The sequence below is a fragment of the Thermoascus crustaceus genome (assembly GCF_041956765.1).
Source record: "Thermoascus crustaceus strain CBS 181.67 unplaced genomic scaffold VTN00scaffold_9, whole genome shotgun sequence".
NCBI lineage: Eukaryota > Fungi > Ascomycota > Eurotiomycetes > Eurotiales > Thermoascaceae > Thermoascus > Thermoascus crustaceus.
Genome location: NW_027192535.1, coordinates 41,806 through 65,697, shown reverse-complemented (window position 1 = coordinate 65,697; position 23,892 = coordinate 41,806). Strand labels below are relative to the sequence as shown.

Here is a 23,892-nt window from a genome sequence, read left to right as displayed (position 1 = left end):
TTCTACTGAAAATTTATATAGAACTACTTTAAGATAGCAGAGCCTTTAACAAAGCTTATTTAAAAGAATCAGAAATTTAAATAAAAAAGAGAATAGCAGAAGGTATTTAATCTTCTAAAACAGAAATTTTGTAAGATATTAGTTTTAAGAATCTATAACTCTGAGAAGTCTATCTTTATAAAAACAGATACTTTAAATTTTGTTATAGAGACATATATCAATTAATCTAATAAGCAGAGATAGCTGCACTCTATTGCATTCTATTCACAAAAGATAACTCTGTCAGAATTAAACTATAATATATATAATAAGAAACTGCTGGCTATTGTAGCAGCTTTGTATAAATAACAACACTACTTTAAAGAGGCAAAGCACCAAGTTATAATATACTGTGATTACAAGAACTTGGCATACTTCACTATTACTAAGAAATTAATCTAACAACAGATCTAATAGGCAGAAAAATTAGCCCTCTATAATATTAAGATTATCTACTAAAAGAGTTTGAAAAATATCTAAGCAGATACACTTAGCTAAAGATCTGACTATCTAGAGAATAGGCCTCAACTATAGCTAGTAATTTTGCAGTAAAAGGCTGATAAAACTCTTACTGTAAATAGGCAAGCCATATCTATGCTACAACTAGAATCAGATATATAAGCAGAGAAGATTAAGAAAGCCTATAAGAAAAATTTAATAGCTAAGAAACTAAATAATATCAAGAACAATCTCAATATAACTTAGAGAGAAGAAGACATTATTCTATTTTAAGAATTAATTTATGTTCTTACTAGACTACAAAAGAACCTGATCAGAGATATCTATAAAGTCTTAGCTTATAGCCATCAGAGCATTGAGAAAACTATTAAAAGAATTACTCAGAATTTCTACTTTCTAGAACTGCAGAAAATGGTGCAGCAGATAGTGTCACAGTGTAATCTTTACATTAGAAGCAAAGCAGCAAGATATACACTTTATAAACTTTTGCAGAGTCTAGCTGCACCAGAAAGATTTTAACAGTCTATATTACTAGACTTTATTACAGATCTATCTGAATTAAAAGAACTTCTAACTGAAGTAGTCTATAACTCTATCTTAGTTACTGCGATGTCATATCATAGTCTAACGATTACCAATAAGTGTCAATCGGTATGATGGCATGCCTTCGAATCGGAGTTACGCTGGCATAACCAGTGATGTCTCCCTAAAGACTGCTACTTACTTTCATCTTCGCAAGGTTCAAGTGCATATGCTTCGGGCGCCAATAGAGAGTAGTCGCCGTTTAGCACAGTTAGAGCGACGAGGGCCAGTCGCAGTGACTTGCAGTTTCTCGCAAGGGCCCGAGTATCTAGGCGGTTCTCAAAATTGCACATGTTTGCCACAATGGCGACGCGATCCTGAACGTCGCGACATTCGCGAGTGCGGAGCAGCGTCAATGCCCCGGCTGCGTCGACCGTCTGGCGGGGCCCGTAGCTGTTGCTTCCAACGATAAACACCTTCTCCGCAAGTGTCCTTGGATTTGGAGCAGCTGGGTGAAGCGCTTCCGCCGCAGCAAGGATAGATCCCGCGTGATGAAGACTCATGCGCTCATGACCATACCGCACGAGTGCACTCCCAACGAGCGTGAAGTCTCGCTGTAGAAAGAACTTAGCCGCTTGAATCAATCGGTGAAAATCCTCCACCGGTATCGCAACATTGTTTGACTGAATTCTCTTGCTTGAATCCCGAGTTGAAGGGGACGGGGGAGGCCGAGCTCGTCCTTGGAACTCAAAGTGAGACCGATACGACAGGCCAGGCCCGCGCCGAAGAACAACCATCAAGTGATTCCCCGCCGAGAGTGACTCCTGGGCGACCCAGCAGCGCGTGTACCAGCGATCAGCGCTGATCCTCTCTAAAAAGTTGAGGACGTGGTTCAGGAGCTGGAAGTCGACGGTGCGTGGCGCCGGCCCAGGGCCCTCCCATCTGATGCCTCTTCCAGATTCGTCAACGCCGAACGCCATCAAAGTGTAGATGGCATCCATCTCTGTCTGGTTGGTAATTTCTGTTTTAAGGAGCCCGGCAGTTACCACAGCACGGTTGTAGACAATGTCCATAGCCTGGACGCCAAGCTCCTGATAGTCCTTGTCCTCCTGGGGGCTTTCTTCGGTGGGCTGCGGTAGACACTCCTGGTCGATCCATATCAAGCGCATACCGCAAGAGACAGCAAAATCCACGGCGCGGTCGAGAACGTCGTCTAGACAACGGTTGGTTCGTACTGTTCCGTCGAGGTCGCGCACCTGGTATGTGCCCGGGGTCAGGATCGTTTTCCCATGCTCATCTTTCTGGGGGGCCGGCCAGCAGTAGGATATTGCGACGTAGTGACAGCAAATACTCTCTCCGCCTGGCAGCTCTCCTTCAGTGTCAGGGCCAATTTGCGGTTGAACGAGACGGAACTTGCGCGGCCGCCAACTGTGTGGGAATTCGGGAATAAAAGAGCAGAATTTACAGCTCTCGGGCTCATCGTCACCTATCGGTCCCGAGGTGGACGCCTCCGCCTGTGTCTCTTCGATGTCCGAATGCTTCATATATTTTCCGTCCTTGGGGCTGCCTTCTCCGGCACTTGAGCCTTGAGACATTTTCATAGCGAGATTGAGCATGCCTTCCTCGTCGTCACTATCATATCCATTTTCCCTCAGGTCAGTGTCGTCATAAGCTAGGAACTTGATATCCCTGTGCGCCCAAATTGTGGCCTGCTGGCGACTGATCTGATATCTGGGGAGTTCGCTTAGCTTTTTGAGGTCGTCGGGTCTCAAAGGCGCGGAGCCCTTTATCATGTCGTTTTCCATAATGGTCGCCATGATATCTGGAGAAGTCAGGTTACGGCGGCGCTGCAAACGGTCTCTCGCGAGAAGTAGCGGTGGAACAGAACGACGCCTTGAATAATACCTAGGTATGAAAGAACGACAAGCTCTCGTAGTGTCTTCCTACTAAGTGGGAATGAGCCATCAGCGAAGCCGGGAACGTCTTGAATGGCAGGCATTTTGGTTCTGAAGGCGAGGATCCCGGGCAAGGCATATTCTACCCAGAGATGAGGCTCAGCAGGGCACAGCTGAACGTGGCCGCCGATCTGGTCCAAATTTGACGAAGGCCGCGTCCCATAATTTTTGGGCAACGCTTTAGGCAGCCGGCGATCATTGCTGCGACACTGGTTTACAATGCGCGCACATCGCTGTATTTATTTCGCCACCCACTAGCAGTAGATGCAGCTCTACATCTTGCTTTCAGACTAGGTGACAAAATCCTCAAGATCAACAAGGGTGGATGTGAGGCTAAGTAGATTAGCGTATCACATTACACTCGTGTTTGGCGGGCACTAATCATAAGCACAACCTTCATGCATGCACGGCCTGAGCATAACGTAATCCACAACCGAGCGGCCACCATACCATAGACTTTTGGCCGCGGCCGAAATTGGAGGGTATTTTCAACCCCTAAAACATATCTATATTACTAAAACTAGTTATTCTTGCGCTGCGGACATTGCAATCGCCTATGGCCTAGAATATGGCAGTCACTGCAGCGTGGGGGTGCCCGTTGAGGGCGTTGTTCTGCATCTACTGCCTGCTCTGTAGGGATAGTAAGGATAGCTTCATCAGCCTGATTCCTGCGTTGAATGAACTCCTGCCCTTCCTGGATAGAGAATCCCTCTGCGGTTTCTATCTGTCGCCTTGATCGCTGCTTCTTTTGGGCCTGCTTTTCATGCATAGTGCGTAGATCATGGTTTTCCTTTGCAAGAAGGATAGCGTTATTCATTGCCATCTCACACCCCTTGATAAGCTGATCTAGCGCAGCCTTAGTAGGGGTAGGAGGACTATATGTATGCTCCCTAAGTAACTTCTCAAGCGTACTTTCTTGCTTTTTCAGCTGCTTAAGATTATGAGGTGTTTTTGGGATGGAATCAGTGGATCGGCTCCCTGGTGGTGTAGGGGTTTTAAGCTGAATATTAAGCTGACTGAGCACCCGATCTGGATTAAAAGGGAGTAATCCAGTTGCTGAAAAGCCACTTTTAATATTCTCTGCAGAAAAGACTGCCGTACGGGCCTTTGGATAGGCCTCAAGGAAGTCCAGTTTATCGATATGGTTGAAACCAAGCCGCATCTTATCCTCCACTAAGCGGCCATATGCACGCTTTAGAGGGGAGAAACAACCAACATCTAGGGGTTGTAAAAGATGTGATGAATGCGCAGGCATGCAGATTGGAATAATATTATTCTCACTGCAGATTTGATCAAATTGAGGCGTCAGATGGCTCCCATGGCCATCAAGAATCAAGAGTCGATATCTACCAGTTGTACGACTGGTAGTAGCAGGAATAAAGACTTCTTGAAGCCATTGTAATCCAATCTGATCAGTCGTCCATCCATTCTCGCTAACCTCAATCCGCCAGTCGGCTGGTAAGGCTGTATCTTGATACCAGCCCTCAATATGGACCTTTCCTTTGAAGATAATGCATGGTGGAAGCACCCATCCAGTAGAGTTAATACACTCTATAGATGTAACCCATTCGCGGTTCCCTGGCTGGATAAGAAATGGCCGACCAAGCATCTCAGCTCTAGTAACTACCTTTGCAGTAGCTACTAAGCCCATTGCAAAGCCAGTTTCATCAAAGTTGTAGATATCTTCAAGTGTGATGCCGTGTTGCATAATCGTGATTTGGATATGATTAAACCATTCTTGGATAATCTTTGGATCTTCGCATTTAGCACGCTGGTGATTATAGCGCCTAGAGTATCGAGTCTTTATCTCTTCATGCCGATTAATGAAGTTATATACCCAGTTCTTGCCCACGGTCTGGGAAACAGGTAATCCACGCTTTGAGAGTAGGATGTTAGCCATTTCTTGAACATGAGATGGCCGAGGAGCTGCTCCACGTTGATCCATAGATAATATCCATCTAATAAGTGATTCTTCTTCATTCTGAGTCATTTTATGCCCATTTGCGCGTGCCTCAGCCCGAAAGATATGCCCATCTAGGCGTCGTCGAAGAGTTGTACGCGGTATTCTGTAAACACGTGCTGCTTCAGTAACATTGCGGATTTCTTGTTTTTTTAATGCAGATATTGCAAGTAAAATCCTTCCCTCCTCCTCAGCTGATTCCTTTGATTTTTTATGCGAGTTTGGAGGCATGGTGACGTGTTAATAATTCATAATAATGAGACGCGGTCAAATCTGAAGAGGGTGGCCGCTCGGTTGGAATGGCCGCTCGGTTGTGGATTACGTTAACTGGCGGTGGGAACTTAAAGTCTTCAGGTAACATTAGAGAGGAGCGTGAAGGAGGGTACCATAAGTCTCTTCCACTCTGTGTCCAGCACATACGACCATAGGGTGTGGAGAACAGGGCTTCCTGTCCGCTCAGCCGTACTTAAGCCACACGCCGGCAGGTTAGTAGTTGAGTGACTCGTTCGCTCGGCTCACCTTCTCCTAACTCCTTGCTGACACACTTGGGACCCCTCCTAAAGCCATTACTCCAGAATGAGAGTAGAAAAAAGGACTGTCGCCCGTCCACTCATCGGCCTTTTCTTCTTAGGGTGTCCAATCCTTGGAGTTCAGTGCACCTCAGCCTAGCATTAGCGATGACACAGCCCAAATTCGTGGCCTTGGGCATGAAGACAGGCCCACCGTGTTTATCCATCCAGGATCTTCTGTAAGATCTCGACGACCATATCCCAAATGCGATTCCATCTATGATTGGAAAGTGGGAAGGATATACGTTGGTCATGGACAGTACCGCCGGATAACTATTAGCCTTGTGGGAGGGGAAGAGGATACAAAGACGACAGATGCTTTTCGATTGTGACAGTTTCCATAGAAATATGGATTTTCACCAATTCTTTTTGCCCCTCCGACTTTGCGGACGGCTTCTTTTGGCTCTCTGGTGCCTTAATTTGGTAGAATAGTGCACTTGCAGTGCAGATGACGTGCGGCCAGGAAAATGGTCCGCGATTTCCTGCCATGTCAACTTCCTTTCCTCTTTCAACTTCACCAGCAAGTGGTTCTCGCCAGTTGAATAGGGCCGGCATTTACTTTTCCTGCCAGTTGAACGGCTTGTGCTCATTGACCGCTTCAGAACTTTGGCTGGTTTCTCGGAGTTGTGGGGAGAACTGCGCGCGGGCACATATGATGTCGAGCGGGCGTTGTCGGGCACGAGTGTGAAGAAGAAAGTGGGCTCCGATCCCTGGGTCTCAATGGTGAGGATCGCCCGCCCAACAATATCGCGGCTCTCGCAATACCTGGTCGATGAACCAAGGGACGTGTCGTGGGGATAGCAGGAAGTGGCCGTACGTGGAGGACCGTGTTTCTCCTCTAAGGAATCCTCAACGTCTGAGAGTTCTGATTGGATTGCGTCACTCGTGAAGTCTTCGTCCGAGGAATCATCAAAGCCTTCGCTACTTTCGCTCTCATAAACATCTGATGAAACAGGTCTTGGCTTTGAGCGTACACTCCGTATAGGCCTATGCTGTGACGGAGGTATAACCACAGCGACAGACGGCCGGCACTCTGTATGAGCAGTATCTTGTTTCCTGGTCAAAGAGATTGGGCGTTTCTTTTTTTTGCATGTTCTCGGAATAGCCAAACCGGAGTTCTTGTCGCCATGAACGCTAGGTGTTCTCGAATGAGAACTAACAGACTCACGCCCGGCGGCTTGTTCGGGATCCATCAAATTAGTAGGAATGTTAACGTGCAGTGGATTGATTACTCCAGAACGGCCTGACTCAGCCACGGTCCTAGAGGAATAATCTGAAATCAATCTGGTCTGGCTTTCTCCTTCATAATCATCCGAACAGTGGTCGGGACAATCCTCCGGTGAAGGAATGCAGGAGCTCCAATCGTCTCCTCTTTTGGAGGCGACGTCTGAGCAGGATGAGATAGAAGAGACCGGCGTGTTGGAAAAATGTTCGCCAAATGCAGTGGACACATCGGACATGTCGCAAGTGTGAGCTGGACTAAAAGAGCCAGAGTAGGCACGATATGAAGGCCGATTTTGTCTCTGCTGAACATCTTCCACCACATGCGATTGCACAATCCCAGGGGACGAGATTGCAGAATCTGATGAAAGCATCTCGATAGCAGGAAACTCAGGAGGACTTGTGCAAATAAAATGGGATCTCGGAAAGCCCGAATCGTCCAACTCTGTGCTTTTACTTGGATTTACACCGAAGGAGGACGGAACTGTGTTCAAAATCGATTGGTAATTAGCAATAGAGACCTGCTCAAACTTTAAACGTACCGTCATCAGACATCTTTTTGTCAGAACTATCTTGGTGGTGCAAGTCAAGCTCCTGCAGCGAAGGACAGGCATCTCTGTCATTTAACATCCCGTGTACTCAACAATGGCGTTGCCGCCCCCCAGTACCTCGTCAGTTCAATGTCAAACTGATTATGCGACCCAACTGCGGGCGGATGCGTTGTATCTTCTCCATTGGCAGCCGGCGAAAGGAAGCAAGTTGGGGCCATTGTCGAGTTGTCTATCGGCGAGGAGACTGCTCCCACGGGCAGATAAGAAATGTCTCGTCCATGGGTTAGATAAATCAGTATATAAGCCAATAAGAGTCTTCTTTCTCAGTATCAAAAAGACTGTTAAGCAGTGCTTGGGAACTTTCTGCGCGTGAAAAGGATGGCAGTAAGAATTCTGGCATTAAATTGGAAAAGCAGCATCAAAACAAGGACCGCCAGACATCCATGTCCGCGGGGCCCTCAAGGGAAATCTTCCCGGGCCTCACCACAATAATTAAAAAACATGTTTTGAGAGAATCAGGGATGAAAAAAAAAAAGAACATATCAAAAAAATCCCGTGCGAGAGGACCCAATAACGCCAATTATATATTGTTGCAGCCCCAACCAGAGTATTCATTTCCAACCATGTGTAGAGAATCAAGATGAGATTTGTACTTCTCCAGATAAGGGTGATTGCCACCACGGAGAGCGGTTAACAACTTTAAAAATCCATGAGCTAGACCTTGTGCTGAAGGGCCGCCGGGTGCAGGTGCCGTCGCTTCGAAGAAAATACCTCCTGCAGTTAGTGCTGCAGGTGAAGGATTAGCGTCCACGTTATTTCCGAAAGCGCGCTTGTTGCTAGCGATACTTATTGCACTGGTAGCGATGTCGTATAACTTCTCGATCTATACTGTGTTAGAGGGAGTCGCATAAGAATGAAGGAGAACCGCAGAGCTATTGAGACTTACCAAGCCAATACCATGGACTTCCATGGAACCCAGATGTAGCGACCTGCACAAGTCCAAGGCAGATTTTGCAACTGAGACCGCGTAATCATAATCGAGTTCATGGTTGCCAGCCTGGACTTTTAGAAGGCCGTGATTCGAACATAGATGCCACACACGGTTCTGAAGCCATCTCTGAGTTATAAAAATGTCCGCGTATTGCGTCTCTTGGAGCATAATTCGTGGAGGGCTGCTGTGATCCTCCCCTGACCCTGGATTGCAAGATCCGTACCAGTCACCGCTCCTGTATCGCTCGTATTCGTTGATGCGGAGGAGATTCCTGTGTACGGTTAAGACCTTGTTTTCATTTAGATTGTGACAATGACCATCTCTGGCATTGCATCGGCCGTTCCAACAGTCAACGATATCTTCGTCAATCGCATCGAACAGTTCCATCAGCCGAGCCAATCCCATAATCCCTGCTGCATCCTTCTCGTTGTGGACTATAATACCCGATACAAGGCTATGTGTGGCGTCGTGGATGAACTCGTGGATGGAGCGCATGCTGATGCCCGGTCTACCCCGAAAGCCAATGGGATGTCGACGCTGAAGAGCATACGCTCTGTAAGATCGATGATCGTCAGGTGGGTTCTCTTCACATCGTAGGCGCCATACATACCTTTCTGTAATCGAGAGAACGAAGTATGTCCGCAGCCGCTGGCCATTTTCCTCGCCAGACAGATCATGGTACGAATCCGGGTCGTTCAACCCCATTGTCGCGGCAAGGTCCACGGCCTCTCGCAGGCGGAGCCACGCCGCGTTATGTTGATTGCTTCCGAATAGACAGCCGAACAGAAAGAAGCTTGTCAGGATGGAATCTAATGTGGGATTTTCCCCAAAATCAGAGCAGCTACGCATCTTTGTAGCTTCGTTCATCATTAATCTCGCCTGATGTGCACGCGACGACGAAGTTGGCCGCTCACTGATTTCGACAGGCTGGGTGAGCGAAAACGCGCATAGGGATAACAACATTGAGCCAAACTGTGGATTTCGCCTGTGTTCTCGTGAAAAGATTCTCATGAACAACAAAGAATGGTTGAGAACCGGCAAGGTCGGGTGCAGCCGGTCAAAGTACACATCAATCCATGGAATTAAACTGGTATCACTGATATAAGAAGGCCATATATCTACTTCCTCTTCCTGGTTTTGCTGTGATAATGGGAGGTATGGTGTATTGGAAGGGGGCGGCCCCCGAGACGCCACTGCGTCGACATCAAAGCCAGTAGCCCCAAGCTCTGCTGGGACAATAGGCGGAAGAGCAGGCTTCACATGGAGGCTACTTCCCGGGAAGTCGAAGACAGGAAGCTGGGAGTCTAGGCTGTTTGGAAGCCAGTACTCCACATCCTGAGCATTGTTCCAGTTGACTGCGTTGTCACAGCGAGGGTCAACTGCTGTAGATTCAACGCCCCGTGCAGGGCAAAAGGCTGATGAGGCCAGCTCGTTCAGTTCGTTGGCCTCAGCAGCCGCAGAAGCTTGCCCGTGAGAAGGTAACTCTATACCAGGCAGCGAGATTGATGAGTGGGATTCTGCCTCGCTGGATTGGGCAGCTGGGCTTGACAGAGAACTGGCTGCTCCCCCATCGTTCTGAGCAGGGTGCGTCGATGAGACCTGGCCTTGCTGCTGTCGAATCGCGGACACGCGGCTTGATGAACATAGCATTAACGAGCTGATGCTTGGTCACTGGAAAGATGAATGCATATATGAACTCACTGTCCCACTGGACCTCGTTTCTTCTGCGGTTTGAAGAAGGTGCAATCAAAGCCCATTGAAAGACATGCTGCGCATGGATGTGACAGGCTACACTGTGCATTTATATGAGTATGATGATGATGGAGCCATGGTCAGAGAACGGACTGAGTTACTTTAATTTTTCGGAATTTGCACTGGTCGCAGGCACGTTTTGCCCGCGGCCCTAGGGGGTTGGTGCGCCGACTTCTGCTCGAAGTCGACGCAGCGGGACTAGGACCGGCATCCATCGGGGAGAGGAGAAGCAGCAACCATTACATGTCTGTTAGGAGCGATGTTTCGAGTGCTGGGTATAGTCCCAATTGATCTTCCCTTGGGCATCCAAGGCCGCTGGAGCTTGTCCTGGTACTAGTTAGTTAGTGTAGTTAAGGATGCCTTAATGACTAAGCAGTCCGTTCGGAGCCTCAGGCCGCAAGCGTTGTTCCTGCTTGTCCAGGGTCCATAGATGGACAATATCAAATCCATGGGCAGGTCTCGTTCCGATCACTATGGGCTTTCGAGCTTGCTGAGCTTGACCATTTACTCTATCAATGTCTCTAATATTTTTGCAATGTAAAGTATCACTGTGCCAATTGCTTGGAGAAATGGCCTGGATGGATCGATGCACCGGTCGCTGCTTGGCCCGGCGGAGCTCCAGGCACCGCCGGATGTCTATCTTCGTTCTTTCAACCCCCCACGATGTCGTTGTGTGCTGGGTGTCTAGGAGTCATCTGATCCTCAACTTTCAGTCTCTATCTCTCGATATTAGCATGTTCTACAGCTCACCGACAGGCGCTCAGGTCACAGCGGCTGGCCATGAAATCCGTGCCCTGGCCAGATGGCAAACATCCCGCTCTGCTTAGCATTGCAACCTCAGATGCGGGCGCCCATCGACTCATTGTCCCGATAAAATCGCAAGACCGGGAAGCATCGCATCGCACCACTCAGCGCATGCGATAGCAGAACGCCAAGAGACCTGCATATCTCCGCACGCTTGGCGGGCGTTCTGGAAACGGAGTCATCTTCTGCTTCTGGCAGGTCACTGAAGATGCGAGAGGGGTTGTGCCTTGAATGCCACGGGAAGAGCGACGCTGGATGAGGCCGCCCGGCCGTTGGTGCTACCAAATTACCCCAATGTCTAGGTATTTATTTAAAGACCAATGCCATGGTGACCAACGGCGCGCATTGAGGTCTTGATCCGACAATTCAACTGCGTCAGCATGGGGTTCGCAAAGTGCGTCGCGACCGTCTTAATGGCGGCATCTGCTGCCCTGGCCATCACACCCGAGTGAGTCCAAGAGATCACACGGCGTATCTCAATTCAATGGTCCATGCTGACACGGCAAACATGGTAGACAGCTGATAAGTGCTCCGCGAAGAGGCGAGGCTATCCCAAATCCATCCGGGGTAAGTTCCAAGCTATTTCCGTGTTCCTGCCGAGGTATTCCATGCTGTTCTCCCTACTGAACAAACGCTGATTTGACTGTCAAATCCATACAGGAGCTGGCTCTGTTTTCAACGTATAGATACTCGTTCGAGGAGCATGATTCCACGTCGTGGTGGAGTCTCTTAGACTTGAAAACAGGCGAGGTGCGCTTGCTCACCGACGACAGCAACGTATCCGAGATCATCTGGCTCGGCCCCAAGGACACCAGCGTCATCTACGTCAATTCCACCAACGCGGAGATCCCTGGCGGAGTTGAGCTGTGGGTGTCTGATATTACTGACTTCACAAATGCGTACGTCATCAAAACGTGAAACGTTCGGACCTTGCTTACTTCTTAAACAGATACAAGGCAGCCTCCCTACCGGCTCCGTTGGCAGGACTGAAGGCCGTTCAAGGCAGCTCTGGTGATATTCACTTCTTGCTACATGGCAAATCCTATGGCAATGGCACCGCCTATAATGAGAAACTGGTCACGGCCCCTCTAAGCTCGGCCCGCATCTACGACAGCATCTACGTTCGCCATTGGGACACATGGCTGACCCCTGAGTTCAATGCTGTTTTTTCCGGTGTTCTGAAGAAGAGCAGTACTGGCCATGGCAAGTCCGGCACTTACGCTTTTGATGGAGCCATCAAAAATTTGGTGTCGAGCATCAAGAATGCAGAGTCTCCTTACCCACCTTTCGGAGGGTCGTCCGACTATGACATCTCGCCGGACGGTAAATGGGTTGCGTTCAAGAGCAAGGCCCCTGAACTCCCGAAGGCCAATTACACCACCTCTTATATTTATCTGGTCCCTCACGATGGCTCTGCCAAGCCGTTCGCGATAAATGGTCCCGACAGCCCTGGCACGCCCCCCGGGATCAAGGGCGATTCCAGCAATCCGGCATTCTCGCCTGACGGCAAGAAGATTGCTTACTTCCAGATGGAGGAAGATAACTACGAGTCGGACCGCCGGATCCTGTATGTGTACACGATCGGCTCGGAGAAGATTATTCCGAGTGTCGCGAGCGACTGGGACAGATCCCCGGATACCGTGAGGTGGACAGCAGACGGACAGACATTCATTGTCAGCAGCGAGGACAAGGCTCACTATAGACTGTTTTCTCTACCAACCGACGCGGGTCCAGACTATGTCCCGAGGAACTTCACAGACGGTGGCTCAGTGTCCGCGTTCCATCTGCTACCGGACGGTACCGTTCTGGTCTCGGGGAGCACGATCTGGACGAGCTGGAATGTCTATACTGCAAGCCCCGAGCGCGGTGTCGTTAAGACCCTATTCTCAGCCCACGAAGTGGATCCCGAATTGAGTGGCTTTAGTCCCGCGGATATCGACGAGTTTTACTATGAAGGAAACTGGACCGATGTAAGTGTTTTCTCGTGCATCCACTTGGTCTCTCATTAGCTCACGTCGATCAGATTCACTCCTGGATTGTATACCCCCAAGGATTTAGCAAGGACAAGGCATATCCCCTGCTACTCTATATCCACGGCGGTCCCCAAGGATCCTGGGCCGACTCGTGGAGCACTAGGTGGAATTACAAAGTCTTTGCAGATCAAGGATACGTGGTAATTGCACCGAACCCAACCGGGAGCACTGGATTTGGGGAAAAGCTTCAAGATGCCATCCAAAATCACTGGGGTAGGTATCGATTGCTTTATTTTACTCAGCATTCGTCTGCTGACCAGCACAGGTGCGGCGCCGTACGATGACCTGGTTAAGGCGTGGGAATACGTTCACGACCACTTTGACTTTGTCGACACGTCCAACGGTGTCGCAGCGGGAGCCAGCTACGGGGGTTTCATGATCAACTGGATCCAAGGCAACGACCTGGGGCGGAAGTTCAAGGCGCTGGTCAGCCACGACGGAACCTTTGTGGCCGATGCAAAGATCTCGACGGAAGAGTTGTGGTTCATGCAGCACGACGTGCGTCTCGACCTTGAGAGATTTGATCGGTTGGGGCTAACCTGACGTAACAGTTCAACGGCACCTTCTGGGACGCGCGCGCGAACTACCGGCGGTGGGACCCGTCGGCGCCCGAGAACATCGAGCGGTTCAGCACGCCGCAGCTGGTCATCCACAACGACCAGGACTTCCGGCTGCCTGTGTCGGAGGGCCTGGCACTGTTCAACGTGCTACAGGAGCGGGGCGTTCCGAGTCGGTTCCTGAACTTCCCCGATGAAAACCACTGGTATGTCGAGTCCTCTTGTGGAGTCAGTTGTTACGCAACAAGAGACTGATAAAATGATTTTTCTAGGGTCCTGAAGCCGGAGAACAGCCTGGTGTGGCACCAGCAGGTGCTGGGGTGGCTCAACAGGCACTCGGGCGTGGGGGAGAGCAACCCGGGTGCCGTCCGGCTGGAGGACACGACGATTCCCGTGGTCAACTACGATCCATGAGGGTAATCACGGTACAGAGTGCTTGCGTAGACACATATAAAGGCTTTAATGCATATAAGCTACTTTCATGCATTATCTACCGTCATCCGCAGAAGAAAGAGATTGTATACAAGCCGGCACCAAGTCTCCCCCTTCACATCTGTTCGGGCATGTCGGGAAGTAAAACTGTTATTCAACTACCTTGATCCTTGAATTCTCATATGGAAGTAGAGGTAGACGGACTGCCAGGATTTCTAAGCGTGGAAAGCCACCGGGTGGCGCAGAGTGGCTTGTCCCGCATTGCGGCCCGCCAATGGCGGACGAGAAGGGCTGGTCAAGGACCGTCATGACGTGCAGCATGGAGAGATCGAGACCAATCTCAATATCTACCAGAAGATGAGGATGGAGATGTGATCTTCAGGCTCTACGTCAGACTCTACGGCACCGTGCTATATTTATTATCTGCCGTCCAGACTGGGACTGTAAGGAGAACCCCCTGTGTCAGGACACTGATCGCGACGAGGCGCATGGACCTGCGCAGCCACAGGCTGGAGCAACAGACGGAACGTCCGGTCCAGACCTTCGAGAAGACACCCACGGTTCGCATCCAGCCGCTGAGCCTCGATATCTCGTGCTTCTCCCTCTTTTTCCTCCTCTCCGCATCGTCTCTCCCTCTCTCTGTGCATTTATATTGACCCCCCTCTGCGTATCCGCCTCTGCTGGTCCCGTCGTTGCGATCTTATCATCCCTCCCAAGAAGCTCGTGCCCCGCGCCACCGCCCGTCTGCCAGGGACCAACCGCCAGAGACCAAAGAACATCTCGCCGCCGCGCGCGCAAGTCGGGCACCTGGGTCGTCGGTTGCTTTCACGTCGAGCCGCTCCCCTCGTGTCCTCTGCGCTGAGCGCTCGCTGATCATGGGGAAATCGTAAGTATATAACCACGTCTGCCTCTTTTTTTGCGCTCCTCGTCGTCGTCGTCGTCGTGCTCCCCTCGAGCCACCGCCATGCGGTTGCTCGTCCGCCACCGCGCGCACGTCGCGCTCCCTCTCGATGATGCGGTCTGTGGCATTGCTGTTCCCTTCGTGCGAGGACTGTCCCATGCTATGGGCCGGCTGTTTCTCTACAAGCCCCTGCTGATGTTGTGGCGCAGACAGTCGAAGCTCTCCCCCGCCCAGCTCGACGAGCTGCAGAAGGCCACCCATTTCGACAAGAAGGAGCTGCAGCAGTGGTACAAAGGCACGTACACTCCCCGTTGACAGGATACCGTGGATATGGACAGCATGCTGACCGTGTGCAGGCTTCCTCAAGGACTGCCCGTCCGGCACGCTCACCAAGGAGGAGTTCCAGAAGATCTACCGCCAGTTCTTCCCGTTCGGTGACCCCACGTCCTTTGCCAACTATGTCTTTCGGGTCTTCGATGCCGACAACAGCGGCATGATCGACTTCAAGGAGTTCATCTGCGCGCTGTCCATCACGTCGCGCGGCAAGATGGAGGACAAGCTGGACTGGGCCTTCCAGCTGTACGACATCGACGGCGACGGCAAGATCACCTACGACGAGATGCTGGCCATCGTGGAGGCCATCTACAAGATGGTATGTCTGCAGACCAGGTGTGGAAAAAAGGACGGCTGCTAACAGGACTACAGGTCGGCTCCATGGTCAAGCTGCCCGAGGACGAGGACACGCCCGAGAAGCGGGTGCGCAAGATCTTCCGCATGATGGACAAGGACGAGAACGGCAGCCTGGACATTGAGGAGTTCAAGGAGGGCAGCAAGCGCGACGAGACCATCGTCAGCGCCCTGTCGCTGTACGACGGGCTGGTATAGTTGCACTGTATCTACTGTTCGAGGATTTTTCTGGGATTCCCTTGTTGTTTTTGTTTTTTTTGTCATTATCTCTCTGTCTGTGTATAAGGGAACGTCGTCTTGTCGGGTTGCCACACCCGTCCACGACCTTACGATGACCATGGCGTTGGAATAGCCTGTTTTGTGTATTTTGTGCGCGTTCTGATTTTGTGTCTTGTGTATGCATCTGCATCTCTCCTTTCGGCTGTATAGTGGGAACGGGCGCGGGAGGCTGTATATCGACCCGGGGTAGTTATCTATCTATTTCCGTCGCATCCCAGTTATCTGTCTGCTCTTGTGTTCTCTTGCGTAGAGAATAGGGAGTAAAAGCATACTGTGAGTCATGTTCGCGGCAAGGATCGGCTTACCAGATCGGGACGCGAGCGCTCTCGTCGACTTCGCCTCGTGCTCATAATCCGACGCTGCCGACGTCCTCTCGACTGCGTATCATGGTCGGCGTGCCTCGCAGCAAGGGCTGTCAGGTCTGCGTCCGGCGACACGTCCAGGTCTGTTCTCTCTTTCTCCTCGTCTGCTATCGATCTCCTGATGACTGTCGTTGCCGGTCTGCCGGGCTGCCCCTGACGGTCTCTGGGGGAAGGCCACCGCTCAGCGGAGCCAGACGTCCCCAGATTCTCCCCAGATTCTCCCCAGAATCCTCCGAGAAAGACCTTCACTGACTCGCATCTCTCATTCCAGTGCGATGGCGCGCGTCCGCAGTGCATCCGGTGCCTCAATATCGGCGTGTCCTGCCCCGGATACGCCAAGCTCTATCGCTTCCGCGACGAGGCCCCCGCGCTGAAGCAGCGATACAACACCATCTCCCAGGAGCAGGATGAAGCCTCGTCCTCGTCCTCGGCCCTGGCGCTGCGGGAACCGCCCCATAGAGCGCAGCGGAACACCAAGTATCAACCGCTGCTGCTGCCCATCGACCAGAACGTGTCGCCGTCGCTGGCCGTCCAGGCCCTCTCCGCCCAGCAGACCCAGATCTTCGCCAACTTCGTCATGACCGCGTTTCCCTGCATCTTCAAGTCCACAGAGACTCGCGTCTCCCTCAACTGGGTCGAGTTTGTCGGGAATCGCCAGATCGCGTCCCCCCCGTCCCCATCTCCGTCCCCATCCTCGTCCAGAACAACCCCCTCAGCAGAGCCGGACTGCTTCGACTGGGCTCTGCGCTGCATGACCTGTATCTACACGGGCTACCTATTCAACGACCAGCGCTTCATTGACGCGGGCCGCGTTCTCTACGGCAAGGCCCTGCGCGGCCTGGGGGGGCAGCTGTCCGACGAGTCCCGCGCCAAATCGGACCTGCCCCTCGCCACGGCCATCATGCTCAGCGTCTACGAGATGCACGCCTGCACCACGCCCGACTCGTGGCTGCGGCACTGCGCGGGCGTCGCGGAGCTGATGTGCCTGCGCGGACCCGAGGCCCACCTGCACGGCTTCGGCCGCTCGACCTACATCGCCGTCCGGCCCTTCCTGGTCACGGCCGCGCTGGTGACGGGCCAGGCCTGCTTCCTCGAGCGGCCCGAGTGGCAGTCCATGGCCGCGGAGATCGCGGCCGATAATGCCCGCCAGCCGGACTCGTCCCTGTTCACGGATATCACGGAGCGCGCGTTCATGCAGATCACCAAGTGTCCGGGGTACGTCAAGCGCGTGCGCGAGCTCCTGGCCGCGCCGGACGACAGCAGGAACAAGAAAAAGCGGGCTCAACTCCGCCAGTCGCTGCTGCAGCGTATCCTGGGGACGCGCGCCGCTCTCCGTGGCCTCCATACGGAGTTTGGCGTCGCGGTCGCCACGCACAACGCGGGCGGGGATAAAACCCGGGATCAGGATCGGGACTACGACCGCACGTTCGTCGGACCCCTCCCCTACGTCTTCTTTGACGGCTTCTCCACCCTCTCCATCAAGGGCATCCGCTCCGCCATCATACTGCTCAACCATCTCGTCTACATCCTCAACCCGGACGACCGCCCTGCCGTCGAGGCGGAAAACCGGGCCCTCTCCAAAGCCATAGGTGAGACTGCGCCTATTGGTGGAGCGAGCGGAAGAGTCCACAAAGGAGGGAAACAGGAAGGGTTGCAGTCTCCGCCCCGCTCGCCCGAGCGTATAGGAACCGGCACCGGGACGATGAGGCTGCTGTGCCAGTCGCTCATCACGCCCGAGACCAAGGAGCCGCCGACGGGCAACTGGATGGACCGGATATCCACCACCATGGGTCTGGACGGTGTGCGGGTGACGCTTGTGGAGGGTGAGTGAACCTTCTTCCGTCGAGCAGCACCGGTTTCCAGCATTTCTTTTTGTTCGCTATAGTCAACGGTAAGAGTCTTGAGGGTCAAGATAAACATATTCATGGTCGAGCATCCCAGCGGGTAGGATGGCCATTGACGGGCGTTATGGGTTGACATTTTTCTGATATCTCGACATTTCTTATCTACCTATACTGCGTGATACCCATTTGCATTTTGTATACGCGTTAGCGTCCATTAGCTACGAGTGCAGGAACAGTGGCTGGCTGCATCGTGTTCCTGACACCATGTCAGCGAGCCTGGTTAGCAGCGGGGGCAGGCAGTCATCAGAGGGCTGAGTCGGTCACGTCATTGCCAGGGTTTGGAGAATGTCACTTGAGTGGAGGGAGTCGTGGGCTTCCGGGTGGGTAGACGGCGCGGAGATATCTACCTGTCAACTGACAGACCAATTCCTTTCCGGCTTCTCGAGCTCACGACAGAAATGCGTTTCGTACCTGGCGGGGATCGAATTGAGCGACATTCAGAGCACAGATGCAGGCTTGTGGCGTGGATCTAGCCTTCTCACTTCAAACAACCGCCTCCCGATCTGAACGGCACTCCATCTTGGACTGCAAACATGTTTTGACTCGGGCGCTGTTATACCGTACCGTTCCGGTAAATTTCTTCCCAGGGGTGCTATGGGAAATGCCCAATACGCTTCGTCGTTGAATACGTTCAAACAGTCCGAGATTAACTCGCTTGGATCTCAGTTGCCAGGCGATCTGAATTGTCCTAGCTATGCGCCACGATAGTTCCAGATATACTCGACCGGTCCGCTGTCAGAATGCGCATAGCGCACAGCCCCAGTGTTGGGTCCGCGGCAAATTTCAATGGCTGTTGGTTGGCATCTATTAGATGTCTGTATCTCTTGCGCGCACAGGTCTAGAACTTTCTCCTCTTCATTAACTGCAGCCAAGGTTATGATCCAGGACATTGTTTGGACAAATCTAACAGAGTGGAATATATATATATATACGTACCTTGATCTGCATATCATACATGATGTACACACCATTTATATACTCTTGTGCACTTCTATCTTCTACATCCTTGCAGGAGGAGACCGGGCCGTGCAATGTGTATATATAATGTCATGTTTCAACCTGTTCATTGCTCGCGACAAAAGTTCAGTAACCACTTTGACCGCGAGAACTCTTCGATTTGGAAAGGTATAGTACCTGATTGGATTCAATTGAGTCGAATTGAAGAAATTGAATCTCGTACTGGATGCGTTATGTGATGTGATATGACTCAGGTAGACAAGTGCAGTAGGTTGCCATATCTTTCAGCACCCCCTCCCCTCTGTTCAGGTCACCTAGCTTGCCACTTTTGTTATATTCTGATCTGGACTGGCTTTTTTATCTATGGTCTGTGACCTATCGAGGTAGTTGTCCAGGTACCCTCCAGTTGCTTCAAAATCATGTGGTTATCGAATCGCAATCCACCAAGACAGAGGTAGCAGGGGAGGGGGTGACAAAAAAGATATGGCAACCTAGTGTACTCTCATCTCATTACTCTTTTTTTAATAAAAAAAAGAGCATCATTTAGGCAATTTTGGGAAACTGTACCTAGGCTTCTGCAACTCTTGGCAGATAGACATAGACGTACTATAGCTCTTGCTGATTCGTAGTAAGGGGATGTTTATGAAGGGTATTCTAGGGTATGGCGATTGTAGAAACTTAGAGAATCGGAGCACGTTTGATTTTGTCAAACCTAGTCAATTCAATAGATATCCGTGGAATAACAGTACCGCTTGATTCCAAAGAGGCTATGGTATCTATTTGCAACTAGTGCTGGTGGATTTCTGGCTGAATAAAATGTCAAAAGAGACCACAGGGGAGGGATGTCATCAGGAGGACGATGGCAAGGGTGTGTAGTTTAATAAGTTGAGACGTGACTGGCCGTAGATAGTTAGCACCGAAAATGTAAATCGAGTATCATAGGTCTAACAGTTCGAAAAGACAGGTCCGACGAAGTAAATGGAACTTGGTATGTCTATGTCCCTGCAGGCCGATCTCCAAGAGCCAGCTGATCCCCAAATTCATTACTGTTTTCGTGCCGTGACCAAAGGCTACAACCAATGGACGGACAGGAAATATAGACTTACAAGTCAAACCTAATATGCGTATCTCATCTCTTCTTTCTGCATCCCTTTTTACTTGCTGGTTGAAGCCGGTAATTTCCTCCCCTGACCAGCCGAGTACATCCGTGAAAAGGACATTGGTGAATGCACCAACCCCTTTAATAACGCTGAGAGTGAAGGTCGGTAGCGAATCAGATTGGGAGAACTCGGACGTGCATATCTGCCACTCGACCAGTTTCTTGTCCATGATGCAAGAAATTTTACCCTGAAGTATGCTGCCTCGAATTGAAAGTCGTGGTGTCTCGTTGACGCGAATAATGCTCGTCCTTGGATACTATTCCATGCAAGTCAAAAGGACCATGCACCCTTATATTCCGCAGCTCAACCCGGCTCCAGGGTAAAAGGAATGCCATAAATTCGCAAAGGCTGCCCTTTTACACTCCGCCACTTTCTCTTAAATCTCCAGAGGTCGTCAGATAGGGACGAGACGTTTCCATGATGGTACAGCCAGGAGAGCTAGTTGACGCTCGGGCTCCTGCTACAGCCATAGCGGTAGCAAGGCTGGATGTTGACAAGCAAGCAGTATGTTGGTGCATGTCGATTCGGCTCTAATTTATACCTACGACAGGAATCCGACTCGGCCTATGGCGACGAACCGTACGTCCAAGGGGAGACCCGAGTGACATCGGGTACCAACTCAGTTGATCCAGAACGAATTATTCCACGTCCTTATCTTCCAGTGTTTGGTTGCTGGTTCACCCTGGAAACAAAGTGGCTGAGATGATGCATCTTCTTACAGAGGCCTGTGAGAAAAGTTGGTCAAACGTTGAATCCAACTCCGTTCCTGAAGGACTTGGTAGAAGATACCCACCGGTTTTACACATGTCAACCAGCAGGTCTTCAAACAGCCCATCGGGGCTCGGCCAATGGACCCAAGACTGGCAAGTCCATACCATACCATCTTTCTATTCTTCTATATATACACTGCTAACTTACTCTGGACTATACGGAAGGGAATTGAAGCCTTCTTACATCGGGACAGTGCATCCAGAGACCAGCTATGCCTGTTTCGTTGCACTAAATGTCCAGAAGCAAGGCGTGTTGATAAAGAGACCTCCATATGTAGCCAAAGTCGAGGGGCGAGTGTGCGACGGTCACTTGGAGAACCCTCTTTGCATGACTCAGGCTTGATGATATAGCATGAACCTAGAGAAATGCATGCCCCCAATCAAAATAGAGGATTATTACCTGAGGAGAACCTCTCTATGGCATCTCTAGGAACATATCACGAAAGGGAAATCTCGTCTGGATTGAGCACGGGAATTAGACTCTGTTCGGCTGGAATATATGTCTCAAGAGGCACTCGCCTGGCAATCTGAGCATTATCATTCTAATGCTCCTCACTGAACAGCGCAGGACAATATCGTGGCGATCCTATCACCATTGGTTGGAGATTAGCCTCCAGATTTACACTATACTATCTCCGAGCTGTGCGTCCTTTCTTGATGCCTATGAATATACCCCGCAAGCTGCCTCATACAAAAGCTTTAGATTTGTACCTCCAAGTCACTCCGAATACCTGTCTTCCAGACTGTAGGTCCCTATTCTAGAGATATATTGCTGATTTACTTTCACTGAAAGGCTGTCCGTCAGTCCATGACTATCTCAGTCTATCTCCGAGATCTGCTCTCCAAGGCAATCAAATCACCATCCCGAGTTACTCTCCTCTCTGATACAGCCGCTCCGTGAGTCGGATCAAACGGCAGATCTAGCGACCGGTGATCATGGCGATAGTAGATGTCTTCGGCTATATAATTGTGGGCGGTGGCACGGCGGGTTGCTTCCTGGCCTCACGCCTCAAACACAGTGACACTTCACTATCCATCCTGGTCATTGAAGCCGGTCCAGACGTCAGTGACCATCCATTAGTGCATGAAGGGAAGCGTCAGATGGACATTTCCTACTATATACGAGTTGGCGCGAACTAGAAAATAAACGATGTTCTGCTCAGTTCACATGTAGAACTATGCTTACGTTAATACCTAGGACATGATGTCCTCCCATCCAATGCTGTTCATTAATAGAACCGCACGAATAGATACAAGAGGAGTTACCGCCCAGAGAATGTAGAACACCCCAGATAAGGCTTGAGGGGGAAGAAAAGACCAGAATAACAGATTCCCTGGTGTTTATAGTAATGGAATACAACTACGCTGTGTTTGAAATATTCCAAGAGGGGTCAGCACTGAAAACTAGGGAACAAATTGTGGCATGATAGTCTCCTAGTGGTTCAATTGGGAAGATGGTTGAAGCCTTGCTGCCCGAACAGGCTGGGTAGTGACATCGAAAAACCAATTTTTTTTTTCCTAAAAAACAACTATTCCGCTTTTCATTGGATGTGCTGTTTAGACAGGTCATATAATCCCCTCGGAGTCAACCTATCAGTACTTAATTCTCTGATCCCACCAGCTTGGTACTTTTGATCCACTATCATGGGTGCTTATACTAGAATGGTAACATGATCGAGCGCACAGACCCGCAAGCAAGTCTACCAACCCGCATGAACTTGTGTCCAAACAGCCTTAAGGGAGGCGGGATATATGCCGACCCTCCCGCAGTTGGAACCACCTCCGGTCGTCTGCCAACCCTCCAGCCTCTACCTACGTTGGTACGGGTGTACGGAACAGAGATAGACGCTCGATCTCGCACAAGAGCCCGGGAAACAGGAAGGACGTCAGGATACCGAGCGTACGTGCCGGAAAAGCGGGCCTGCAGACCTTAGGAACACTTCACCACAACTTTGCATATTTAGGCGGGTATTTACTGCTGAACGAACATCATCATGAGAACCGTTCGAACCTTATTATACTGGCCAAAGGATATACGTGTCTTATTCGCCTATTTTACCCCATTAGTTAGCATTCTTGGCCCACAGACTGGCATATGTTACAAAAGGGTCAATTAGTCAGATGGATTGAGAATCAGAGTTCACCTTCTATACGTTCCATAAAGGAATAATACATGATAGAGGCTATCTTTGACATCTACTTACTGGGGGCCTACAGTACGGTAGTTTTTCAGCAATGTGAACCTGACTGCCTGATGATGCTGTGTCTGGATGCGTTATGCAGTACTCATGAGTTCTATGGAGTACTGCCTATCTAGTCTCTTTCCTTTCTTCCACACCGAATGTTTGGATTTCGAACATCGCCATGTCGAACCCTGCAGACTCGGTCGAAACCTACCTAAACTTATTATTAATAGGGCGGGTAAGCCCGGACATATTGGCCAGAACGATCCGCGTCCGCGGCTGCGGAGGGGCTTACATTGGCGTCAGTTAGTGCCGGGGGCAACCTTTATGGACGATTAGACCGAGATCAACGGCCAATGCTTTTTTGCCGCATGTCGGCAATGGCGTCTATTTACTCGGATATGCCCCAAAACTCTAATTCTTTGCCCGGATGTGACCGCTTTTTGGTTCTTGGGAGAAGTCATTTGTTTTTGTAAATGCTGCATCGAACAATATGCTGTTGCACTGATCCCACTGCTTGAAGAATGAGGCCTTGACCTTTCCATCTTCCAGATTCGGTAGGCAGAATCAAACCTGGGCATCCATGTCAACAAGAATCTCACCTATCTGGCTGTGCCAGACTTAGCTAAAATTCTTGTACAGAATTGCTAGTGTTCCCCAGAGACCTAGATACTCTATATTCCTGGTAGCTTCTGAACTTGCTGCTACAACATTACAGGTGTTCATACCATTCATAACCCAGGCTGATCTGTCAGACACAGATACGGATTAGATCAACCTAGCAATGGTGGACAGATTGCTGCAGACTTTGCCATATAAAGCAGTCAGGTCCTCTGTTACTGTT

The 23,892-nt window shown here is 50.5% G+C and overlaps 4 protein-coding genes across 4 annotated transcripts; 2 read left to right on the top strand and 2 right to left on the bottom strand.

Moving 5' to 3' along the window:
• Positions 1–1,214: 1,214 nt before the first annotated feature.
• VTN00DRAFT_10055 (uncharacterized protein) lies at positions 1,215–2,837 on the bottom strand (the record flags this gene model as incomplete). The annotated part of the gene is made up of 1 exon (XM_069426669.1): positions 1,215–2,837. One exon carries the CDS (start codon positions 2,835–2,837, stop codon positions 1,215–1,217), a length of 1,623 nt encoding a protein of 540 aa, XP_069283817.1.
• Positions 2,838–7,856: 5,019 nt separating this feature from the next.
• VTN00DRAFT_10054 (uncharacterized protein) lies at positions 7,857–10,024 on the bottom strand (the record flags this gene model as incomplete). Its single annotated transcript, XM_069426668.1, has 4 exons — positions 7,857–8,159; positions 8,223–8,820; positions 8,878–9,900; positions 9,969–10,024. 4 exons carry the CDS (start codon positions 10,022–10,024, stop codon positions 7,857–7,859), a joined length of 1,980 nt encoding a protein of 659 aa, XP_069283816.1.
• Positions 10,025–11,203: 1,179 nt separating this feature from the next.
• On the top strand, positions 11,204–13,827 carry VTN00DRAFT_10053 (uncharacterized protein; the record flags this gene model as incomplete). Its single annotated transcript, XM_069426667.1, has 8 exons — positions 11,204–11,271; positions 11,339–11,390; positions 11,484–11,722; positions 11,773–12,793; positions 12,847–13,069; positions 13,122–13,354; positions 13,408–13,619; positions 13,686–13,827. The coding sequence occupies 8 exons, from the start codon at positions 11,204–11,206 to the stop codon at positions 13,825–13,827; spliced, it is 2,190 nt and encodes a 729-aa protein (XP_069283815.1).
• An 893-nt stretch (positions 13,828–14,720) lies between these two features.
• On the top strand, positions 14,721–17,905 carry VTN00DRAFT_10052 (uncharacterized protein; the record flags this gene model as incomplete). Its single annotated transcript, XM_069426666.1, has 6 exons — positions 14,721–14,731; positions 14,956–15,041; positions 15,103–15,398; positions 15,452–15,625; positions 16,021–16,155; positions 16,346–17,905. 6 exons carry the CDS (start codon positions 14,721–14,723, stop codon positions 17,903–17,905), a joined length of 2,262 nt encoding a protein of 753 aa, XP_069283814.1.
• Between the last annotated feature and the right edge of the window lie 5,987 nt (positions 17,906–23,892).